Genomic DNA, 23,279 nt, shown 5'->3' on the forward strand with positions numbered 1-23,279 from the left:
AAACACTAACTCAGAAAAATACATGCATCCCATGTTCACTGCAGCAGTACTTACAACAGCCAAGATATGGAAACAACCTAAGTGCCCAATGACCAATGAATGGATAAAGAAAATGTGGTATACATATACAGTGGAATATTATTCAGCCATAAAAAATAAAATTTTGACATTTGTAACAATATGGATGGAACCAGAGGGCAATATTGTAAGAGAAATAAGTCAGACAAAGACAAACACCATATGATCTCACTTACATGTGGAATCTAAAAACTAAACAAAAACAAAAAAACAAAAACAGTTCACAGATACAGAGAACACACTGGTGGTTGTCAGAGGCAGGGAGGCAGAAGGTTAGGTGAAATGGGTAAAAGGGGTCAAAAGGTACAAACTTTCAGTTATAAAATAAATAAGTGCTACAGAGATACAACATACAGCATGTTGACTATAGTTAATAATACTGTACTGCGTATTTGAAAGTTGCTGAGGGATGCCCGGGTGGCTCAGTTGATTAAGTGTCCAACTTTATCTCAGGTCATGCTCTCAAGGCTGCTGAGTTTGAGCTCCCTGTTGGGCTCTATGCTGACAGCTCAGAGTCTGGAACCTGCTTCAGATTCTTTGTCTCCCTCTCTCTCTCTGCCCCTCCCCCACTCATGCTCTGTCTCTCTGTCTCTCAATAACGAATAAACATTTAAAAATAAAAGAAAGAAGGTTGCTGAGAGAGTAGATCTTACAAGTCCTCATCACAGAGGAGAAGAGGCCAAGATGGTGGAGCAGCATGGAAGGTTTTTTTGCCTCTCTCTTCCCTGAAATGCAGCTAGATCAACACCAAACCATCTTGCACACCTAGAAAACTGATCTGAGGATTAACAGAACAATCTACACAACTTGAACCACAGAAATCAGCAGGTATGTGGTGCAGAGAGGTGAACTGAGGGAGAGAGAACCTGCATAGGGTAGGAAGCTGTTTCTGCTTGCAGAGAGGATGGAGACAGGGGGAAGAATACAGGAAAAGCACTCCCCCTGAAAGCAGCTGGAGAGAAAGAGAAAGATTGGAAACACCCAGAAGGGACTCAACAAGAAAGGGAGAAAGGAGAAAGGACAGGGTTTAAATACCATTAAGACTCAATAAACAGGGGAGCGCAGAGTCTGCAACTCCACAGTTCAATACCTGGTGGAGCTCTGGCTGGAAGGGCAAATACCCAGGAGCAGACAGCAAGGTCTGAAGGGTCCTCAGGCCACACAGGGAGGGAGTTCCCTGTTGAGAGGACATTTTTGGTAGAGGCTGTGAGGCCTCCCCACAGGCAAAGTTCCCAGCGAACCCTGGAGAACAGCTATGTTTGCTACTGTTGGAACAAGGACGTTAGGGGTAAAGCCTGTAACAGATGTGTGTTGTGATTTACCATAATCCCTGAAATGCTGCTGCTACACGAGCCCAAGAACTTTTTCTGGGGCAGACTAGTACCCAGCCACAGTCTCTGGGCATCTGCAGCAGTAGAATTGCACAAACGTTCCTGGGGGCAAGCCAGCACCCAGTCATTGCTCCAGGACACCCTCCCCTAGAAGGCTGGAATGGGTCAAAGCCACAGGATTCTCAGAAGTGAGGAGTTTGGAAACATAGCTCCATCTGAGATAAAACTCGAGAGTTAGGTGCTGCCTGCCAGGCTGAGGGCTTGGTCAGGGACAGTGTAGAAGCAGGAAGTAGATGGAAGTCGAAGAAAAAGGAGGGGTGCTTGATTGCTAGTTGGCAAGAGCACAGAGTTCTGAGCACAGAGACTGGGTAGCTGGTCACCAACACATAAAAAAATGCTAAACATCACTCATCATCAGAGAAATACAAATCAAAACCACCATGAAATACCACCTCACACCTGTCAGAATGGCTAACATTAACAACTCAGGCAACAACAGACGTTGGCGAGGATGTGGAGAAAGAGGATCTCTTTTGCATTATTGGTGGGAATGCAAACTGGTGCATCCACTCTGGAAAACAGTATGGAGGTTCCTCAAAAAATTAAAAATAGAACTACCCTCCAACCCAGCAATTGCACTACTAGGTATTCATCTAAGGGATACAGGTCTGCTGTTTCAAAGGGGCACATGCATCCCAATGTAGTGCTATCGACAATAGCCAAAGTATGGAAGAGCCCAAATGTCCATCAACGAATGGATGGATAAAGAAGATGTGGTGTGTGTGTGTGTGTGTGTGTGTGTGTGTGTGTGTGTGTGTATACACACACACAATGGAGTATTACTCGGCAATAAAAAAGAATGAGGGGTGCCTGGGTGGCTCAGTTGGTTGAGCGTCCAACTTCAGCTCAAGTCATGATCTCACAGTCCGTGAGTTCGAGCCCCGCGTCGGGCTCTGTGCTGTCAGTTCAGAGCCTGAAGCCTGCTTCAGATTCCGTGTCTCCCTCTCTCTCTGCCCCTCCCCACTCACGCTCTATCTCTATCAAAAAATGAATAAACGTTAAAAAAAAAGTTAAAAAAAAAAAGAATGAAATCTTGCCAATTGCAACTACATGGATGGAACTAGGGGGTATTTTATGCTAAGCGAAATTAGTCAGAGAAGAACAAGTATCATATGACTTCACACACATGAGTAATTTAAGCTACAAACAGATGAACATAAGGGAAGGGAAGCAAAAATAATATAAAAACAGGGAAGGGGACAAAACATAAGAGACTTTAAATATAGAGAACAAACAGAGGGTTCCTGGAGGGGTTGTGGGTAGGGGGGATGGGCTAAATGGCTAAGGGGCATTAAGGAAGACACGTGCTGGAATGAGCACCGGGTGTTATACATCGGGGATGAATCACTGGAATCTACTCCTGAAATGATTATTGCACTGTATACTAACTAACTTGGGCGTAAATTTAAAAATAAATAAATAAATAAAAATTTTCAAAAAAAGTAATGCAGAAAAAAAAGAACTACCTGCTATGTTAAAAGATTATTTCACAAATTTGCTCAAGTAGAATGGTGAGCATGTAATTTATGTTCACTTAAGCAATCCTTCATTATTTTTATCTTCCTTCGTAAAGAAAGTGTCAGTAGGTCCCCACAACTTGAGGGCTAGATATTGGTCTTCAGTCATAGCCTTGGCAGCGGCTCCATTTGTACTGTTCATCTCTTTTATATAGAATGTGAATTTAATGAGAATGTTCATTTTCAGAATAAAAATCACTATGATGCCAAAAAAACCTTCTTATCCAAAAAAATAAAATCTGTAACTTATATATATGGTAATGGATGCTAATTAGACTTATTGTGGTGATAATTTCACAATATATACAAATTGACTCATTATGTTGTACACCTGAAACTAATAATGTTATATGTCAATTATACTTCAACTTAAAAATAATAAAATAAAATAAAATAAAATTGCTTAGGTTTTTTTCACCTTATTTGTCAGCATTAACATTATATCAATAAACCTATTATTGCCTCATTTTTTGTAGAACTTAAATATTATTCATGAATTTTGAATCTTATTGGCCGTCACTTGATCTTTGATGCCCCAAAGTCTCATCTTAATAACATTAGGATATTACCATAGTTCCTCAATTCTAAAACACTATTAATTACAACAAATACCATCTATTGCTTCTTTTCAGAATGTAAGTATAGATAATATTTTGTCAATATTGGAGCATTCAAATTCAAGGCTGAGCTGTGAGGCCTATTATTCCAGGAATACAGAGAGTAAGACAGAACAAAAATACCATTAATCAATCGTCAATAACCTTCAACAAAGCAGGAAAGAATATGCAATGGAAAAAAAGAGTCTCTTCCACAAACGGTGTTGGGAAAACTGGCTGGCAACATGCAGAAGAATGAAATTGAACTTATTTCTTCCACCATATATAAAAATAAATTCAAAATGCATTTAAGACCAGGGGCACCTGGGTGGCTCAGTCAGTTAAGCATCTGACTTCAGCTCAGGTCATGATCTCATGGTCCGTGAGTTCAAGCCCTGCATCAGGCTCTGTGCTGACAGTCCAGAGCCTGGAGCCTGCTTCGGATTCTGTGTCTCCATCTCTGCCCCTCCCCTGCTCATGCCTCTGTCTCTCTCTCTCTCTCTCTCTCAAAAAAAAGTAAATAGACATTTTTTAAAAATGCATTTAAGACCTAAATGATGTGCAGCAGGAAACCATCAAAAATCCTAGAGAACACATGCAGCAACCTCTTTGACCTCGGACAGAGCAAATTCTTACTACACACATTGCCAGAGGCAAGGGAAGCAAAAGCAAAAATAAACTTTTGGGATTTCACCAAGTTAAAAAGCTTCTGAAGCAAAGGAAACAATCAAAGGCAGCCTACAGAATGGGAGAAGATATTTGCAAACAACATATTTCAGAAAGGGTTAATCTCCAAAATCTATAAAGAACTTATCAAACTCAACACCCAAATAACAAATAGTCCAGTTAAGAAATGGGCAGAAGACATGAATGGACATTTTTCCAAAGAAGACATCCAGATGGCTCATGAAAAGACACTCAACATCACTCATCATCAGGGACACATAAGTTAAAACCACGATGAGATACTACTTCATACCAGTCAGAATTGCTAAAATTAACAACACAAGAAACAACAGACATTGGCAAGGATGCAGAGAAAGGGGAACACTGTTGTACTGTTGGTAGCAATGCAAACTGGTGTAGCCACTCTGGAAAATAGTATGGAGGCTCCTCAAAAAGTTAAAATTAGGACTACCCTATGATCCAGCATTTGCACTACTAGATATTTACCCAAAGGATACAAAAGTACAGATTCAAAGGGGCACATGCACCCAATTTTTATACCAGCATTATCAACAATAGCCAAACTATGAAGAAAGCCCAATGTCCATCAATTGATGAATGGGTATAGAAGAGATGAGGTAAACAGATATATAGATATATAGACATACACACACATGAATATATACATATACATGTACATATATACAATGGAATATTACTCAGCCATCAAAAAGAATGAAATCCTGCCAAACAACGTGAATGGAGCTAGAATTTATTAGGCTAAGCAAAATAAATCAGAGAAAGAAAAATACTGTACAATATCACTCATAGGTGAAATTTAAAAAACAAAACAGATGAATATATGGTAAGCAGGGGGGAAAGAGAAGAGAGGGAGATAAACCATAAGAGACTCTTAATGACAGAGAACAAACTAAGGGTTGATGAAGAGAGGTGATGGGAAATGGGTTAGATGGGTGATGGGCATTAAGAAGAGCACTTGTGATGAGCATTGGATCTTGTATGTAAGTGATGAATCACTGAGTTCTACCACTGAAGCCAATATTGCACTGTATATAAACTAACCAAAATTTAAATTTAAAAAATTTATATATATACACATATATATATGTATACATATATAACATATATATGTATATAACATATATATACACATATATGTGTGTATATACATATATATTTACATATATATACATATATATATATGAACAAAAATACCATTAATCAGGTTTGAGTTCAAAGCTGATTCTCTTGAGATTTTAAGAAAAAAATAGTTGTGGAAGGCATTAATGAAAAAGAAAATCATTTTCTACATTATTTTGGCTCCTCTTTAGCAAAGGCTAGATCTGACAGACTAGATCATAGAGTTTTACAAAGCAGATCTGGTCAGATAAAGAAAAAAAGTAGGGAAGCTCCCCTCACCTAGCCCCAAGAGACTAGTGGAAGAAGAGGCTGACAGATAAGAAAGACAGGTAAGATACATGTCCTTATTTCCCCTGTCTGAGGTTCACTCAGACTGGGGAGCTGCATTAGCATGATTGAGGGGAAATACTGAAAACAGAGAGCCTTGGTTCCATTTATCTTTGGAACTCTGGAAGAAAACAGCTTCATAAGCTGCTCTGCACAAACTTTGGAGTTGCCACAGTGACATCTTGGCATCACAGTGTTATTATAAGTAGGAGGAAGGGAAGCTTAGCTTTCCTAAAGTCAGTCCTGATTGCCATGAGACACGGATAAGACCCACACCATCCTAGATACCATAAAGGACATCAAAATGTGGCTGTGTTAAAGACTGGTGGGCCTGCCCTGAGCCCACCATGGTGAGAAACAAGGTGATCCTACAGCATAGGCTGAGAAGTAGACAGATGATGCCAAACACTTGACAGAGGATGTATCTGGGATTTAAGGGTCTGAAGCACTATCAGGGGCCAAGCATCCTGAGAGAACTATGGACTCCAACCAAGATGAAAAAGAATATGCCACAAATTCTGTCAGCTATGGACTATATAGGAAATACAGAGACACCCAGTCACCACTGGGTGTCTGGTCACCAGTGGGACTGGTCACCAGTCCAGAAATCATCCCAGACCAGCCATTCTGCAGCAATAACCACTACATGTACAAAGGTCCATCTCCCACTCCCATAGGATCACATAAGCAACACTCCCATCCAACCACCTATTTCTGATCACTATATCTAAAGAAATTGAGTACTTACCAAAAGGGACTGTGCCCTAAAATCATCAAAAAGGAAAACTACATTAAATGCTCATATTCGTTATAAGATATATCATAATTTCAGAAATGTTAAAAATACAGGTGGAGAATGTTGGAAAATGTGTCTAAACCACAGTATCTTGCTCTATCATGGGTTGAGAATGCAAACTGTTTCCTAAAAAGAAAAAACGCAGGGGCATCTGGCTGGCTTAGTCAGAGGAATATGGGACTCTCTGATTTCAGGGTCGTGAGTTTAAACCCCACATTGGGTATAGAGATTATAAATAAATAAACTTTAAAAAATGTTAAAAGAAAAAACTCATCTGAAAAATCACAAACCACATTTGTTAAGCCTTAGTTTATACAGCATTGTACTGTACATACTATAAATATCCAAATTTCCAGCTATATCAAGGTTAAATAACTTTTCCAAAGATAAAAATTATTTCTAGATTATAACAAACTGTGTCCTGGTTCCAAACATCCTAAAGAGAATCCCTAGCTCTTGAAAATCTCGTTTCTCAGGTCATGGTTTCTAGTGCCCCAAAGCCATTTCTGGGTATCATAGAATCCCTTGACATAGACTGACCACAGGCTTAGTCAGGGTGTGGGAGAGGCAGATCCTCCTCAAAAAAAAAAAAAAAAAAAAAAAAAAAATGTGCAGGTCTCTCACAACAGGACAATCACCCCTGGGCAGCCCCTTCAGAACAGAACAACAATCAGAGTTCAGAAATTCCTGGTGACCTCACCACTCTGCCCCAGCATAAGGATGTATATAAGGATGTATATAAGGATGCCCCAGCATAAGGATGTAAGGTAGTGGTTTCCAACTCTGCCTACACAATGTTGCAATTTAAAAGTTAAAATTTACAGTCTCCACCACCACCTTCTCAAATTTGAATGTGATACAAATCAACTGGGATCTTATTACACCATAGATTCTGATTCAGGGGGTCCAGGGTAGGGCATAAGGGACTTCATTTTTCAGGAGTTTCTAAGTGAGCATGATGCTATAAGTCCATGGACAACACTTCGGAGGCAGCAAGGTCTTACTCCAGTGGCTGTATAATACAATCACCTGGGAGGCTTTATAAAAACACTTTTTTCTAATGTTTATTTTTGGGAGAGAAAGAGACAGAGCACGCATGGGGAAAGGGGCAGAGAGAGAGGGAGACACAGAATCCAAAGCAGGCTCTAGGCTTTGAGCTCTTAGCACGGAGCCCTACGTGGGGCTCAAACCCGAACCGTGAGATCATGACCTTAGTGGGAGTCAGACGCTTAACCGACTGAGCAACCCAAGCGCCCCAAGGGAAGCTTTTTAAAAATACTGTTAACAGGGTCCTACTCAAGATTCTGATTTAATCGGCCTTAGCTGTGGCCTGGGTAGCAGGATGTTTGTAAGTTCCTTACACAATGCCCTCATATAGCTGAAAGTTGAAAAGCCCTGGTGCAGATGATTATAAACGTACATGTGATAGGACACCACACCACAATTTCAGACTTGTGTATTATGAATCTCTTCCCTCACAGCAATTCCACCCCAAATAGGGTCCACCAAAAGCAAGGGGCCATGGGTAGTCAAAAAACTTAGAGTCCACCATAACCAAATCCATACATGGATCCATAATGCTATCTAGTAGTGGACTGCTGAGTAAGGGAGAGCTACAGAACATGGATCCAAGACCTCTCAATAACAGTAGTTTTCCTAGAGCCGCTGCTAACTGTCCTACTGGGACCTAGGAGAGCTAACTGAGCACATTACAGAGAGTTGATAAGGAGGTTACCCTCAGGAATTCCTTATAAATTTATCCCAGATGAGCACCACCGAAATCCATTAAGGAGCCAGGGAATGAGCCCTATACTAGAGCAAGCCTTGGGCCAAGAGGCAGAATCAGGTTCACTACTGGCTGATATAAAGGCCAGCATAGCATTTCTCACATTGTAATTACCTGGCAGCTTTTAAAATTACTTCTTGGTCCTACTCCCAAAGATTCTGATTTCATTGGTTTCCTGTGTGGCCTGGACATCAGGATTTTTTAAAGCTCCCCAGATAATTTTAATGTGCAGCCAGGATTGAAAACCACTGGACTAACAGGATGTCAAAGCAAATAGGAATTTTCTCAACTGCCTAGTTAGCACTCTTCTCCCAAGTGAGGGTTTGTATCTCTCACAGGGCTTGGCCACAAATCACTCCATCATAATTTATGTCACAGGAACTCCCAACTGTGTATGGGATATTGCCCATTTCTTACCCTTCTTTAATCAGTAAATATAGATTATCTCCATGAGAAAAAATGTCAGTGTAGAGCAGGGGCCTGCAAATTAGGCATCCAGGGCAAAATCTAGTCACTTGCCTATTTTGTAAATAAAGTTTTATTGGAACACAGCCATATTTTATTATAAACATCCATTTGCTTACGTATTGTCTATGGCTGCTTTCAAATTACAATGGCAAAGTAATTGCAATAGAGACCCTATGACTGTCAAAGCTGAACTATTCACTCTCTGGACCTGTACAGAAAAAGTTTGCATGGAGTTGTCAAGCTATAGATGCTGGGTGTTCTGAAATAGTCCAGGAATGTCTGTGAAGGGTAGAATCACACTTAAAGCAGTGAAAATGATGACATCTGGGGAGATATGGACTCCTATACCTTCAACCAGCTGAACCAGAATTTCTCCCATCAATCTAGCATTTTCCACTAAAAAGGCAGATGGATGTGGGCTTATCAGTCTATATCACCTGGCTGCCTATGGAACCCATTTATAAGAAAAAGACCTTATTCCACAACTAAGTTAGAAGTGGATACCTGTGAGATCAGTCTGAATGTGCAGAGGAAAAGATGAGCTGTGATTAAAAGATAAAGTAACAACAGAAGTGGAATGGACTGGGGTGGTCAGAGAAACAAGAACAACATGGCAGCAACACTAGAGTGAGTGGAAAGAAAATCAGAGCCTGACAGAATAAAAGGTCTAGGAAGCAAGTGAGTAGAGGTGAAAATATGCTGAGACTGACATCTGCTCACAGCTAATCTCAGAGCTACCAAATTCTGGTGGTGGGAGCAATCCTTATATATTCAGCCATGCACAATTCCTCATGCTATTTTAATCAATTAGCTATTAGTTTTTCTTATCCTTATTTTAATTTAAAATTTTTTAATGTTTATTTATTTTAGAGAGAGAGACAGAGCGTGAGTTGGGGAGGTGCAGAAAGGGAGGGAGACACAGAATCCAAAGCAGGCTCCAAGCTCTGAGCTGTCAGCACAAAGCCCAATGCAGGGCTCAAACCCACAGCCTGATGTGGGGCTGACCCAAGCCAAAGTCAGACACTTAACTGACTGAGCCACCCAGGTGCCCCATCCTTATTTTAATTTAAAGAGTGGCTTCCTACTCTGGAAAACAGTGTGGAGGTTCCTCAGAAAATTAAAAATAGACCTACCCTATGACCCAGCAATAGCACTGCTAGGAATTTACCCAAGGGATACAGGAGTACTGATGCATAGGGGCACTTGTACCCCAATGTTTATAGCAGCACTCTCAACAATAGCCAAATTATGGAAAGAACCTAAATGTCCATCAACTGATGAATGAATAAAGAAATTGTGGTTTATATACACAATGGAGTACTACATGGCAATGGGAAAGAATGAAATATGGCCTTTTGTAGCAACGTGGATGGAATTGGAGAGTGTTATGCTAAGTGAAATAAGTCATACAGAGAAAGACAGATACCATATGTTTTCACTTCTATGTGGATCCTGAGAAACTTAACAGAAATCCATGGGGGAGGGGAAGGAAAAAAAAAAAGAGGTGAGAGTGGAAGAGAGCCAAAGCATAAGAGACTCTTAAAAACTGAGAACAAACTGAGGGTTGATGGGGGGTGGGAGGGAGGGGAGGATGGGTGATGGGTATTGAGGAGGGCACCTTTTGGGATGAGCACTGGGTGTTGTATGGAAACCAATTTGACAATAAACTTTATATATTGAAAAAAAAATAAAAATAAAGAGTGGCTTGCTTTTTCTCAACTATAGAAATACCATAGAGATAACATCTTTATACTTACTAAGCCTTGAACCTGTAAGTGTTTAAAAGACATTCATTAACGAACTTCTAAGATAACTTGTTGAAGTTAGAGTCAAAACCCCAATATTTGCATATAAAGTAATCTACAAGAACACTATATGCATGCAGACCTGTCTTTAAGATTTCCTTGGAATCTTCAAGATTAATTCTGACATAAATTCTATTGATAGAATAATCAGCAAAGCTACCAACAAGAAGCTTGGTGATAAAACCAAGGAAACCTAAGCAAAAAGCATCACACTCATTCAAAATGACGTACTGAAATGACAGAAAACCACCACAAACAAATGGAACTTGAATTCTTTTCTGAAAGAATCAAAGGAAATTATATTCTAGGAGGCTAAGAAGCCAAAGCATGTCTTCTCCCAGCTACATAGAAATCAATCAGATCGGTCTATAGAATAGTAAGAAAAGAACCCTTTGGATATCTAAACATCTAATTGCTTTTTTTTTTTCTTTTCTTTCTCTTGGCTGAAGGAGAGGAGAAAGAAATTCTGTTGATAGTAGGGTGTGGCACAGGGGTTCTGCACAGAAGCCAGGAAAGAAAGAAAAACATGGTACTTGGAAGAGTAAGAATTCACCATCCAGGCACTTGGATTGGGATTTACACTAACAAGGAGAGGGGAGAGATTGGAGAAGAAGCTGAAAGGAGTTTTTTCATAATGAATTTTGTGTGGCTTTAGGTCACAAAAATTGCTTCACTGGGGCCCATGTGACAGCATACTTGGGAAGAGAGGCATTCTCCCCTCTCCTGTAGGAGCCCAGTGCCATTCTGCCACCTTGAGAACTGGCAGCTTTGGAGGAATTGGGACATGGCTACCTTGGCACGTCATTCCCAGACTCACAATGGGCATCATTGACAGTGAATCATCAACAAGACAAAGCTAAACGAAATGGGAAAACACAGCAGACAGTTTTGGAAGCAAAAGTGAGTCATACCTCAGAGACTCCAAATTTTAGAGATGAGAAGAAAAACAAAGGAGAGACTTTGCAGGAAAATGTCCATCCTAACACAGGTAATGAGGAAAATTATAGGAACCCTGGATTGCTGCTACTAATGGAACTTCTTTTGAACTTGCAGACACTTCTTTTGAACTTTTCAGAACTTTCAGATGAGGAGGTAGGAAGCCAGGGAATCAGATCACATAAGGAAGAAAAGTATCTGGCCTATATGCCCAATGCTCAAGGGAACTGGAAACAGGCCCCACAGAGGCTAGAGTATAATTCTGAGACTAGAATGTGGTTTGGAAACTGGAAGAATACATTAAAACACTGGTAAATAGGTATTTTCACTGTCCCTCAATAACAGGAGTTTGTGGATCTGAATTTGAAAACTGCTCCACTAGAACTCTCTTCCCTGTCTCTACTTCTTTCTTTAGTTTTGTACATGATGGAACTGTTTAACCCCAGATACTAACTACTTAACTCTCAGTATGTAGTCAATTCCCCAAAAAGAGGATGGTGATAGAACCTATTCACCATCTTCTCCCAAAGGCAAAGCTCGCATGCCAGATTGCCTCATAGGCTTCTTGCCAACAAGTAACTGTCAATAAGTCAGCTGCCCACTAAAAAAGGAACCTCTAAGAAGAATGCAATTTGGAAGATAATAATTACTGGAGATTTTCACAATATTCCCATTCTCCTGAGCACAGGATAGGATCATACATCCAGTATCCACAATGACCACATTACTTGCTTTGACAAAAGCAATATGAGTGAAACTGACATATATCACACCTGGGTGGACATTTTAGGAGACTTTGCGTGATTCATCATGTTCTCTTTCCCTGTTACAATACTGGAAGTAAATACAGATATGAAGCCAGGTCTCTGGGTGCTGGTACTAAGTAGAGACATCCTGCTAACTTACAATGGACATGTAGCTTAAGCACAAAGTGAACTTTTATTAAGCCTCAGAAATATGGGATTTGGCTTATCATAGCAAAATCTAGCTTATGCTGACCAATAAAAGAGTTGGAAGGTATTCTTAAATTAGACCCAATGAATATTATTGAGTATATGAAACCATCCCCAAGGGACTTCCAGAAATAGATGGAGACACTATGCAAGTAGAAGCCAAGGAAAGGCCAAGAGAAGGTCCTACAAGAGTTAGGAATGAGAGCCAGAGAAATAATGTTTATTACTATTGATTTAACTCTGTATTTACCTCTTGAAACATAGGATATATACACATCATAAAATGTACTTGAACCTTTACCCCAAAAAAACTTTGTACAAGATAACACGTTATACAAAGTTTGCTAATGTTTTTATCTTAAAAGATTTTGAGTAAGTCAGTTCTTTAAGTTCGCTTTCAACATGAATCTGACACATAGCAAATTATATTTTGTGGCAAATAAGATTATAGACAGTTCCATTATGTAATGACTGTAGCATGATCTAGCAACTCTTATCTCCTTCAAAGAGTATACGACATACAGATGTAAATTCTTTTAATCGCAATTGTGCATAAATAGACTTTCTGCACTGCACTGCCTAATTTGGATCTTGAAAGTGATAAAGTGCAGATGCCTACAGTTGCAATCATAAAAATGTAATTCCTGAGAAAAAAATTATTTCTGATACATTTGAGGAATTTATTACAGAGGGATGCAACTGTTTAAGTTATAACACAGAAAAAATGAAAGCAACTGATTGAAATATATCCCAGACAGAACATCCCTGTAAAATGACCTAGTAATTTACCTGTACCCAAGAGAAAAAAAAATAGATTAAAGATAAATCAAGTTTGGTGGGGAACACTCTGATAACTATAAAAAGAGCAGAATAAAGATTTATGAATAAATGAATAGAAGCCAGAGTGACATAATAGTATCTATGACCAATTACTCCAAAAATTAAAATGTGATTTTGACTTTGAGTTATATACAGAGCTGGCAAGTAATTTCTGTGAAACCTTGAAAGCAAAGGAATATAACATTAAGATAAATAATGAGTAAAAGTGAGGATTTTTTAATGGGGTTACTACATTGATAACTTTATCTGGTGGCACTATGAGCTTAAAGATCATGAACTTCTTTTGGAATGTTTTCCAGTATAACCAGAGGCAATATTACATACTTAAACCAAGTAAGTATTTCAAATTAAATACTCGTTGAAAAAAAAGTCAATACTACCCAAGGCAATCTACATATTCAATGCAATCCCTATCAAAATAACACCAACATTCTTCACAGAACTAGAACAAACAATCCAAAAATTTGTATGGAACCAGAAAAGATCCCAAATAGCCAAAGCAATTCTGAAAAAGAAAACAAAAGTTGGAGGCATCACAATTCCAGACTTCAAGATGTATTACAAAGCTGTAATCATCAAGACAGTATAGTACAGACACAAAAACAGACACTTAGATCAATGGAACAGAATAGAGAACCCAGAAATGGACCCATAAACATATGGCCATCTAATCTTCGACAAAGCAGGAAAGAGTATCAAATGGAATAAAGACAGTCTCTTCAGCAAATGGGAAAACTGGACAGCAACATGCAGAAAAATGAGCCTGGACCACTTTCTTACACCATACACAAAAATAAACTCCATACACAAAAATAAACTCAAATGAATTAAAGATCTAAATGTAAGGCAGGAAGCCATCAAAACCCTCAAGGAGAAAGCAGGCAAAACCCTCTCTGACCTTAGCCACAGCAACTTCTTACTTAACGTGTCTCCGGAGGCAAGGGAAATAAAGGCAAAAACAAACTACTGGGACCTCATCAAGATAAAAAGCTTCTGGACAACGAGAGAAATAATCAGCAAAACTAAAAGGCAATCAATGGAATGAAAGAAGATATTTGCAAATGGCATATCAGACAAAGGGCTAGTATCCAAAATCTATAAGGAACTTATCAAACTCAACACCCAAAAAACAAATAATTCAATGAAGAAATGGGCAAAAGACATGAATAGACACTTCTCTAAAGAAGACATCTAGATGGCTAACAGACACATGAAAAAAATGCTCAACATCACTCATCATCAGGGAAATACAAATAAAAACCACAATGAGATATCACCTCACACCTGTTAAAATGGCTAAAATTAACAACTCAGGCAACGACAGATGTTGGCAAGGATGCGGAGAAAGAAAAACCCTTTTTCACTGCTGGTGGGAATGCAAACTGGTGCAGCCACTCTGGAAAACAGTACGGAGGTTCCTCAAAAAATTAAAAATAGAACTACCCTATCACCCAGCAATTGCACTACTAGGTATTTATCCAAAGGATGCCAGGTGTGCTGTTTTGAAGGGGCACAATGCACCCCAGTGGTTATAGCAGCACTATCAATAGCCCAAGTAGGGAAAGAGCCCAAATATCCATCAACAGATGAATGGATAAAGAAGATGTGATATATATAAATATATATATTATAGATAAATATAGATATCTATATCAATGTAGATATATCTATATATAAATATCTATAGATATCTACATCCATTTATCAGCAATCAAAAATAATGAAATCTTGTCATTTGCAACAACATAGATGGAACTACAGTGTTTATGCTAAGCAAAATTAGAGAAAGACAAATACCATATGACTTCACTCATATGTGGAATTTAAGATACAAACCAGATGACGATAAGGTGAAGGGAAGCAAAAATAATATAAAAACAGGAGGGGGACAAAACATAAGAGACTCTTAAATACAGAGAACAAACAGGGTTGCCAGAGGGTTTTGGGGGGTGGATGGGCTAAATGGGCAAGGGGCATTAAGAAAGACACTTGTTGGGATGAGCACTGGTATTATATGTAGTGGATGAATCACTGGAATCTAGTCCTGAAATCATTATTGCACTATATGTTAACTTGGATGTAAATTTTAAAAATATAAAATAATAAAAATAAATAAAATAATAAAATAAAATAGAAAAAATAGAAAAAAAATGCAATGAGATATTCAGTATGATGCTATTTTAGAAAAATGCACCTAAAATACAATTTAAGGAAAATTTTTACTTGTATTGATAGGTAATACATGATCAAAGTGACAGATACAAGAACTCTGTGCATCAACAAAAGGTCAGTTATATTAATAATTCTTTGAGTTAGAAATGCGCTGGTTTTTGATAAGAATAATTCCATTAAAATGAAAATCAAGAGTATGTCCAAATCATTTGCTGCACTAGAATTCTCCTTTATGGGATAATTTCTAAACATAGTAAATATTCTATAAATTATTAATACTTTGATTTGAATCTTGCTAAGATCTAGAAACTTTTTTCTAACTGGGATATTAGTGAACTAGTATACCAACTGCCTTTAAGAAATCAAGAAACTTGTTCAAAAACATTCACAACAATCTTAAGGACCATAAAATTAGCAACTACACTTACATATAACTGAGAACTATCTAGCATATAATAAATACTAATTATTCTTTCCCTGACACATTTACTTGTAGATCATGAAGAAGTATGAATCCAAGCACCATATTTAAACCCCTGTGAAGTAATAAGCATGACCACACTTTTTAAAAGAGTTAAATTTCTTTCCAATCAAATACACTTATTACAGGTCATTTTACCCTTTTAATTTTCTACATGGACTCATCAAGTGTTTATAGATTATTATAATAGTTTTTAAACATGCCAGGAAATACACATAAACTGTGAACAGCATACTCTTCAATGTGAATTTATTTAAAATATTCCCTATTGACTGCCTTATCAACGTACTTGACTAAACCAAACTATTTATTGGTTTCAGTTAGAACATAAAAAGTAGTTTCTTCATAATGATACTTTCTCTATTCATAAACAATATGTCAGCAGCCTTTGTGACTAGCAAGTCTTAAGTGACCAACTCTAATGTTCTACTCTTACAGGACAAATAAGGGTTATGTGGTTGCATTACTGCACTAGCCTTTATCACTAAATGAAGGCCATTACCCTACTCACATCTAGTAATTGCAGAGGAACAAAATCTTAAATGACTTGTGAGAATTCATTTTATAACTTCCAAAACCATAACAATTCTCATTACTTGCTCACTTTTACATTTAGTAACTAATCCTAGGGAGACAATTTGAACTGATGACAAAAATTTATATACAAAGATGTTCAACACAACATTATTCATAACAGTAAAAAAGCAAAAACCACCTGAATGTCCCAAAATGGGAGGCTGCTTTATTTTTTTTTTTATGAAATTTATTGTCAAATTTGTTTCCATACAATACCTAGTGCTCATTCCAACAGGTGCCCTCCTCAATGACCATCACCCACTTTCCCCTCCCTCCCACCCCCCATCAACCCTCAGTTTGTTCTCAGTTTTTAAGAGTCTCTTATGATTTGGCTCCCTCCCTATCTTTTTTTTTTCTTTCCCTTCCCCCATGGTCTCCTGTTAAGTTTCTCAGTATCCACATAAGAGTGAAAACATGGTATCTGTCTTTCTCTGTATGACTTATTTCACTTAGCATAACACTCTCCAGTTCCATCCACGTTGCTACAAAGGGCCATATTTCATTCTTTTCTCATTGCCACGTAGTACTCCATTGTGTATATAAACCACAATTTCTTTATCCATTCATCAGTTGATGGACATTTAGTCTCCTCCCATAATTTGGCTATTGTTGAAAGTGCTGCTATAAACATTGGGGTACAAGTGCCCCTATGCATCAGTACTCCTGTATCCCTTGGGTAAACTCCTAGCAAGGCTATTGCTGGGTCATAAGGTAGATCTATTTTTAATTTTTTGAGGAACCTCCACACTGTTTTCCAGAGTGGCTGCACCAGTTTGCATTCCCACCAACAGTGCAAGAGGGTTCCCGTTTCTCCACATCCTCTCCAGCATCTATAGTCTCCTGATTTGTTCATTTTAGCCACTCTGACTGGCGTGAGGTGGTATCTCAGTGTGGTTTTGATTTGTATTTCCCTGATGAGGAGTGACATTGAGTATCTTTTCATGTGCCTGTTGGCCATCTGGATGTCTTCTTTAGAGAAGTGTTTATTCATGTCTTCTGCCCATTTCTTCACTGGATTGTTTGTTTTTCAGGTGTGGAGTTTGGCTGAGTCCTTTATAGATTTTGGATACTAGCCCTTTGTTTGATATGTCATTTGCAAATATCTTTTCCCATTCCATTGGTTGCCTTTTAGTTTTGTTGATTGTTTCTTTTGCAGTGCAGAAGCTTTTTATCTTCATGAGGTCCCAATAGTTCATTTTTGCTTTTAATTCTCTTGTCTTTGGAGATGTGTCAAGTGAGAAATTGCTGCGGCTGAGTCAGGGAGGTTTTTTCCAAGCTTTCTCCTCTAGGGTTTTGATGGGTTTGATGGTCTCACATTCAGGTCCTTTATCCATTTTGAGTTTATTTTTGTGAGTGGTGTAAGAAAGTGAGGCTTCTTTAAAAAACTATGGTGCAGGGGTGCCTGGGTGGCTCAGTCAGTTGAGTGTCTGACTCTTGACCGTGACTCAGGTCACAATCTCACAGTTCATGAGTTCAAGCTCCACATCAGGCTCCACACCGGAAGTGCGAAGCCCACTTGGAACTCACTCTCTCCCTTTTTCTTCCCCTCCCCAGCTCATGCTCTAGCACTCTCTCTCAAAATAAATAAATAAACTTAAAGAAAACTATGGTGCAGCAATATAATTAAACCACAATTTTATGAAATCATGCTTACAAAGAATGGGGAAATTATCAAAATATCACTTTAAATAGGAAAGTGAAATAAAACCTTACATATACAGTATTATTTCCACCTTGTTTACATATATTCTTCATATATATGAGATATAAATTATATACAACATATATGTTCTTTAATGTTGTAAAACTCTAAGAATAATAAAAATCCATAATTTTAATATATTGCAAGTAAATACAGCAAAACATTGTTTACCTCTTGGTTGTAATAATTGAGTGATTTTTATTCTCATATTTTTGGTTTTGGTTTTGATTTATTTTGTTTTGCTTTTCTACTTTTTTCAGTGAACTTTACCAGAAAAACAATAAATAAGCTTTTTTGTTTCTTTTTAACATGAGAGAATTCAGTAGGTGGCTAAAATAGGGATTCTAATGAAGTCTACAGAGTCATCAAGTATCAATTTCACACCAGGTATCAGTGCTGTTAAGAATGCCAACGTTCATGATTAAGTTTTCATCAGTAAAGCATATGTTTTGTGTTTCCAGTAGCAGATATCTTCTATGGGTGTGCTAAGTAAAATCATGCAGTCTATTCTGAGTTACTCCCCTCCTCACCATCTATCCCACAAAGAAGAAAAGCGGAACATTTTTAAAGTATCAGAGGTGGGGTGCCTGAGTGGCTCAGGCATTTAAGCATCAGGCTCATGTTTTTGACTCAGGTCATGATGTAACAGTTTGTGAGATCAAGCCCCACGTCCAGCTCTACGCTGACAGCATGGAGCCCACTTGGGATTCTCTCTCTCCCTCTCTCTCTCTGCCCCTCCCCTGCTCACTCTGTCTCTCTCCCTCTCTCTCTCTCTTCAAATAATAAATAAAGTATCAGAGGTAAAATCAATGCAGTTTCTCACTCAAGTAACCTTTGAGTGCTTCAAAGCCCTAAAAAAGGGATGATTTAACAATCCCATTTACAATTACACCAAAAAAGAAAAAAATACTTAGGAATGAACTTAAACAAGGAGGTGAAAGACCACTACTCCAAAAATTAGAAAACACTGATGAAAGAAATTCAAGATGACCCAAACAAATGGAAAGATATTCCATGCTCATGGACTGAATGATTCAATATTGTTAAAATGCCAATACTACCTAAAATAATGTTCAGACTTAATGTAATGGCTATCAAAACCCAACATGTTTCACAGAAGTAGAATAATCCTAAAATTTGTATAGAACCACAAAAGACCCCAAAGCCCAAGAAATCTTGAAAAAGAACAAAACTAAAGGTATCACAATCCCAGATTTCAAGACACACTACAAAGCTGCAGTAGTCAAAACAGTATGGTTCTGGCACAAAAACAGACACCTAGATCAATTGAACAGAGTAGAGTCCAGTAATAAACCCACACTTATTCATGGTCAACAATAGGGAAAAGACAGTCTCTTCAACAAATGGTTCTGAGAAAACTTGACAGCTACCTACAAAAGAATGAAAATAAACCACTTTCTTACACCACACACAAAAATAAACTGAAAATGGATGAAAGACCTAAATGTAAAGCCTAAAACCTTAAAATTCCTAAAAAACAAAACAAAACAAAACAAAAAAACAAAAACACCACAGGTAGTAATTTCTTTTACACTGTCTGTAGAAATATTTTCTAGATATGTCTCCTATGCAAAGGAAACAAAAGCAAAATTAAACTGTTGGGACTATACCAAAATAAAAAGCTTTTGCACAGCAAAGGAAAACGTCCACAAAACAAAAAGGCAACCTAGTGAACTGGAGAAGATATTTGCAAATTATATATCCAATAAAGGGTTACTATCTAAAATGCATAAAGAGCGGCGCCTGGGTGGCTCAGTCGGTTAAGTGTCCAACTCTTGCTGTCAGCTCAGGTGATGATCCCACAGTTCGTGAGACCGATCCTTTTGCTGGGCTCTGCACTGACAGCACGGAGCCTGCTTGGGATTTTCTCTCTCCCTCTCTCTCTGCCCCCTCCCACTCATGGACACACACGATTCCCCCCACAAAATAAATAAATAAACATTTAAAATATATAAAGAACTTCTATAACCCAACACACACCAAAAAAAAAGCAAGAATCCAATTATAAAATGAGTAAAGGACCTGAAGAGACATTTTTCCAAAGAAGACATATAGATAACAGACACTTGAAAAGATCCTCAACATCACTCATCATCAGGGAAATGCAAATTAAAACTGCAATGAGATATCACCCTACACCTGTCAGAATGGCTAAAATCAAAAACACATAAAACAAGTATTGGAGAGAACATAAAGAAAAAGGGACCCTCATGCATTGTTGGTGGGAACAAAAACTGCAGCAACCACTGTGGAAAACAGTTTGGAGGCTCCTCAAAAAATTAAAAATAGGGTCACCATATAATATAGTAATTCCACTACTATTTACACAAAAAATATAAGAACAGTAATTCAAAAATATATATACGCACTCCTATGTTTACTGCAGCATTATCTGCAATAGCCAAATTATGGAAACAGCCCAAGTGTCCATCAATGGATGAATGGATAAAGATGTGTTATATACACACTGGAATATTAGTCATCTAAAAAAGAATGAAATCTTGCCATTTTGCAACAACATGAATGGACCTAGAGGGTATAATGCTAAGTGATATACGTCAAGAAAAAAAAAAGAAAATACCATATGATTTCATGTATATGTGAAATTTAAGAAACAAATGAACAGAAAGAAAGAAAGAAAGAAAGAAAGAAAGAAAGAAAGAAAGAAAGAAAGAAAAGAAAAGAAAAACAACAGCAACAACAACAACAAAAAAAATAGGCACTTGAATTCAGAGAACTGGTGTTTGCCAGAGGGGACATAGGGGAATGGGTAAAATAGATGAATAAAATTAGGAGTAAACTTATCATGATGAGTACTGAGAAATGTACAGAATTGTTGAATCATATTGTATACCTGAAACTAATAAAATACTGTATATGAATTATACTTGAATAAAAAAGAAAAAGAGATAATTTGTCTTAGAAGGTATATAATGTGTGATAAGCCTAAAGAGAAGTTCCCTCACAAATTTTGGGTTAAGGACAAAAATTTAAGTCTATAGCATTGTATAAGTTTTTTCAAGTTCTGCTTTAAGAGCTCCAATAAATAAAATCTGGACTTACATAATAAGTCAGAGAATCATGATGTATATTATGAAAGGATTATTGACTTTATGAAAGACTTTATCACAGAATTTCTTAAATAGTTGCTTTTCTCATACATTTTGGTATTTTAAAAATAATTTCCTACTTGACAAGTGAGCCACTATGTGCCTTGGGACAAGTCATTGAAAGTCTCTAGGCTCAACTTCCTCATCTATATAATAAAGATGGTTTTAACATGCTGCCTACCTCACTCAGTTTTCATGACTATAAAACAAGAGTATTTATATAAAGATACTTTGAAAGCTGTATATACATATTTTTATGGCTGTTGCTTTTAAAAGAGAATCTGGAGGGGGTAACTTTCATAAATTTCTTATTATTACTAAATATATAATTTTTTTTTATTTTAACAGCACTTTAAAGGACAATTTGAGATGACATACTCATTCTATGAAAATCAACTCTTTTCTTGGTTCATGATCTACTTTTCCCATGTTTTTAGATCTTCTTCAGTTACACATTTTTATTCCCATGGTCTTAATACCTGGATTATGAGAGGTTCCAGTAGTTTCTCTACAGTGAATGTTTGGACCTGCAGATCCTGAGGATCAATATTCAGTGTGATTGGTGTTTCAGCTGACATGCTGCCTGTGCACAAAAGCAAAAAAAGACACTTATTAATAAAGAAAAATACTTTCTAAAGGGGAAGCACTAATGAAAACCATAGAGTACATGAGATCTGTATTCAGCACCTCTTCCTGATATCAGCCATAGCTCTCAGATGACCAGGGTGCCAAGTTCACCAACAGAGAAATGAGATATTCCCCATCTGTTCTCGGAGGCCATGTGGTCTAGAATTAGATCTTCCAATGAATCAATCTATGTTAGTATATGTTCATGACTAAAATAATAACCCAGGGTGAGTTTACATTTGACCAGGAGTCTTAAGGAAAAAAGAATGGCCAAATGGTGAGACATATTTTACAGCATGCAAGTGCTTTGACTTCCATGAAATCATAGCACTGAGGCAGCCAGCACTCATATTTTGCTTGTTCTTGCTAATGATGACTCAGATGAGGAGGCAAATAGAACTTTGGAAGACATATGACACATCTCTATTTGGGGAACTGTTTGAGGGTTTGATTGGAAAAGAAAGTTGGGGGCAATTTACTTTCCTATACAGAAAATAAACTAATTTAAATTGGCATGGTTATACATAAAGAGAGAAGAGGTTGATACTTGGGCAAGACAAAATAAGAAAAAAATTATAAGCCATCTTTAAGGCATTGACATTAATCTCAGAAATCAGTGAGATTTTTGCATAAGAACACACATATATATCAGAAGACCATAAATGGCATGTATCATAACATATTCAAGTCAACAAATTGGCTATAAAGACTATTACCCAAATCATTAAGCTTACAAATTGGTATCAACTTATTCACAGTCAAGTATTTACTGAAGGTCCACAGAAATAAACAGTAAGAAACATGTATCACCTGTATGTAACTTAGTCTCAAAAAAAAATTATAGTCCACAGAAACATGTGTTACTATCAGCTCAAAAACCTTCCCACTTGGCTCTTACCCATTTTCTTCTATAGTTTCCTGTATTTGCAGGCTAAGAAAATATTAGATTCTGCCCCCAGAAAATATCCAGATATTCCCTATGGCACTCAAGGAAGCTAAAACAAAAATAATTAAGAAGTACAATAGTACTCCCCCCTTATCTACAGTTTTACTTTTTGTGGCTTCAGTTACCCACAGTCAATCATGGTCCAGTCCAGAAACAGATGATCCTCCTTCTGACATATGACCAGAAAATGAATAGAAGCCTAACACTGCGTCACAATGCCTAGGTCATTTAACTCACTTCATCTCATCAAATAGGCTAATTTACCATCTCACAAGAAGATGAAGACTGAGCACAATAAGATATTTTGAGGAAAAGAGATAAACT

General features: G+C 37.6%; 1 protein-coding gene across 3 annotated transcripts in view; it reads right to left on the bottom strand.

The window, feature by feature from the left end:
• CTNNA3 (catenin alpha 3) overlaps positions 1 to 23,279 on the bottom strand; it is a 1,799,646-nt gene that overhangs the window by 1,682,379 nt on the left and 93,988 nt on the right. For all 3 annotated transcript variants that reach the window (XM_053888526.1, XM_019444306.2, XM_053888525.1), the window contains one exon: positions 21,862 to 21,965. In XM_053888526.1, the coding sequence (XP_053744501.1) occupies positions 21,862 to 21,960 (99 nt within the window). In that variant the 5' untranslated portion in view covers positions 21,961 to 21,965. The remainder of the gene's footprint in view (positions 1 to 21,861; positions 21,966 to 23,279) is intronic.

The sequence above is a fragment of the Panthera pardus genome, unplaced genomic scaffold (genome assembly GCF_024362965.1).
Source record: "Panthera pardus isolate Hobbes unplaced genomic scaffold, ASM2436296v1 HiC_scaffold_22, whole genome shotgun sequence".
In the NCBI taxonomy this organism is placed as follows: domain Eukaryota; kingdom Metazoa; phylum Chordata; class Mammalia; order Carnivora; family Felidae; genus Panthera; species Panthera pardus.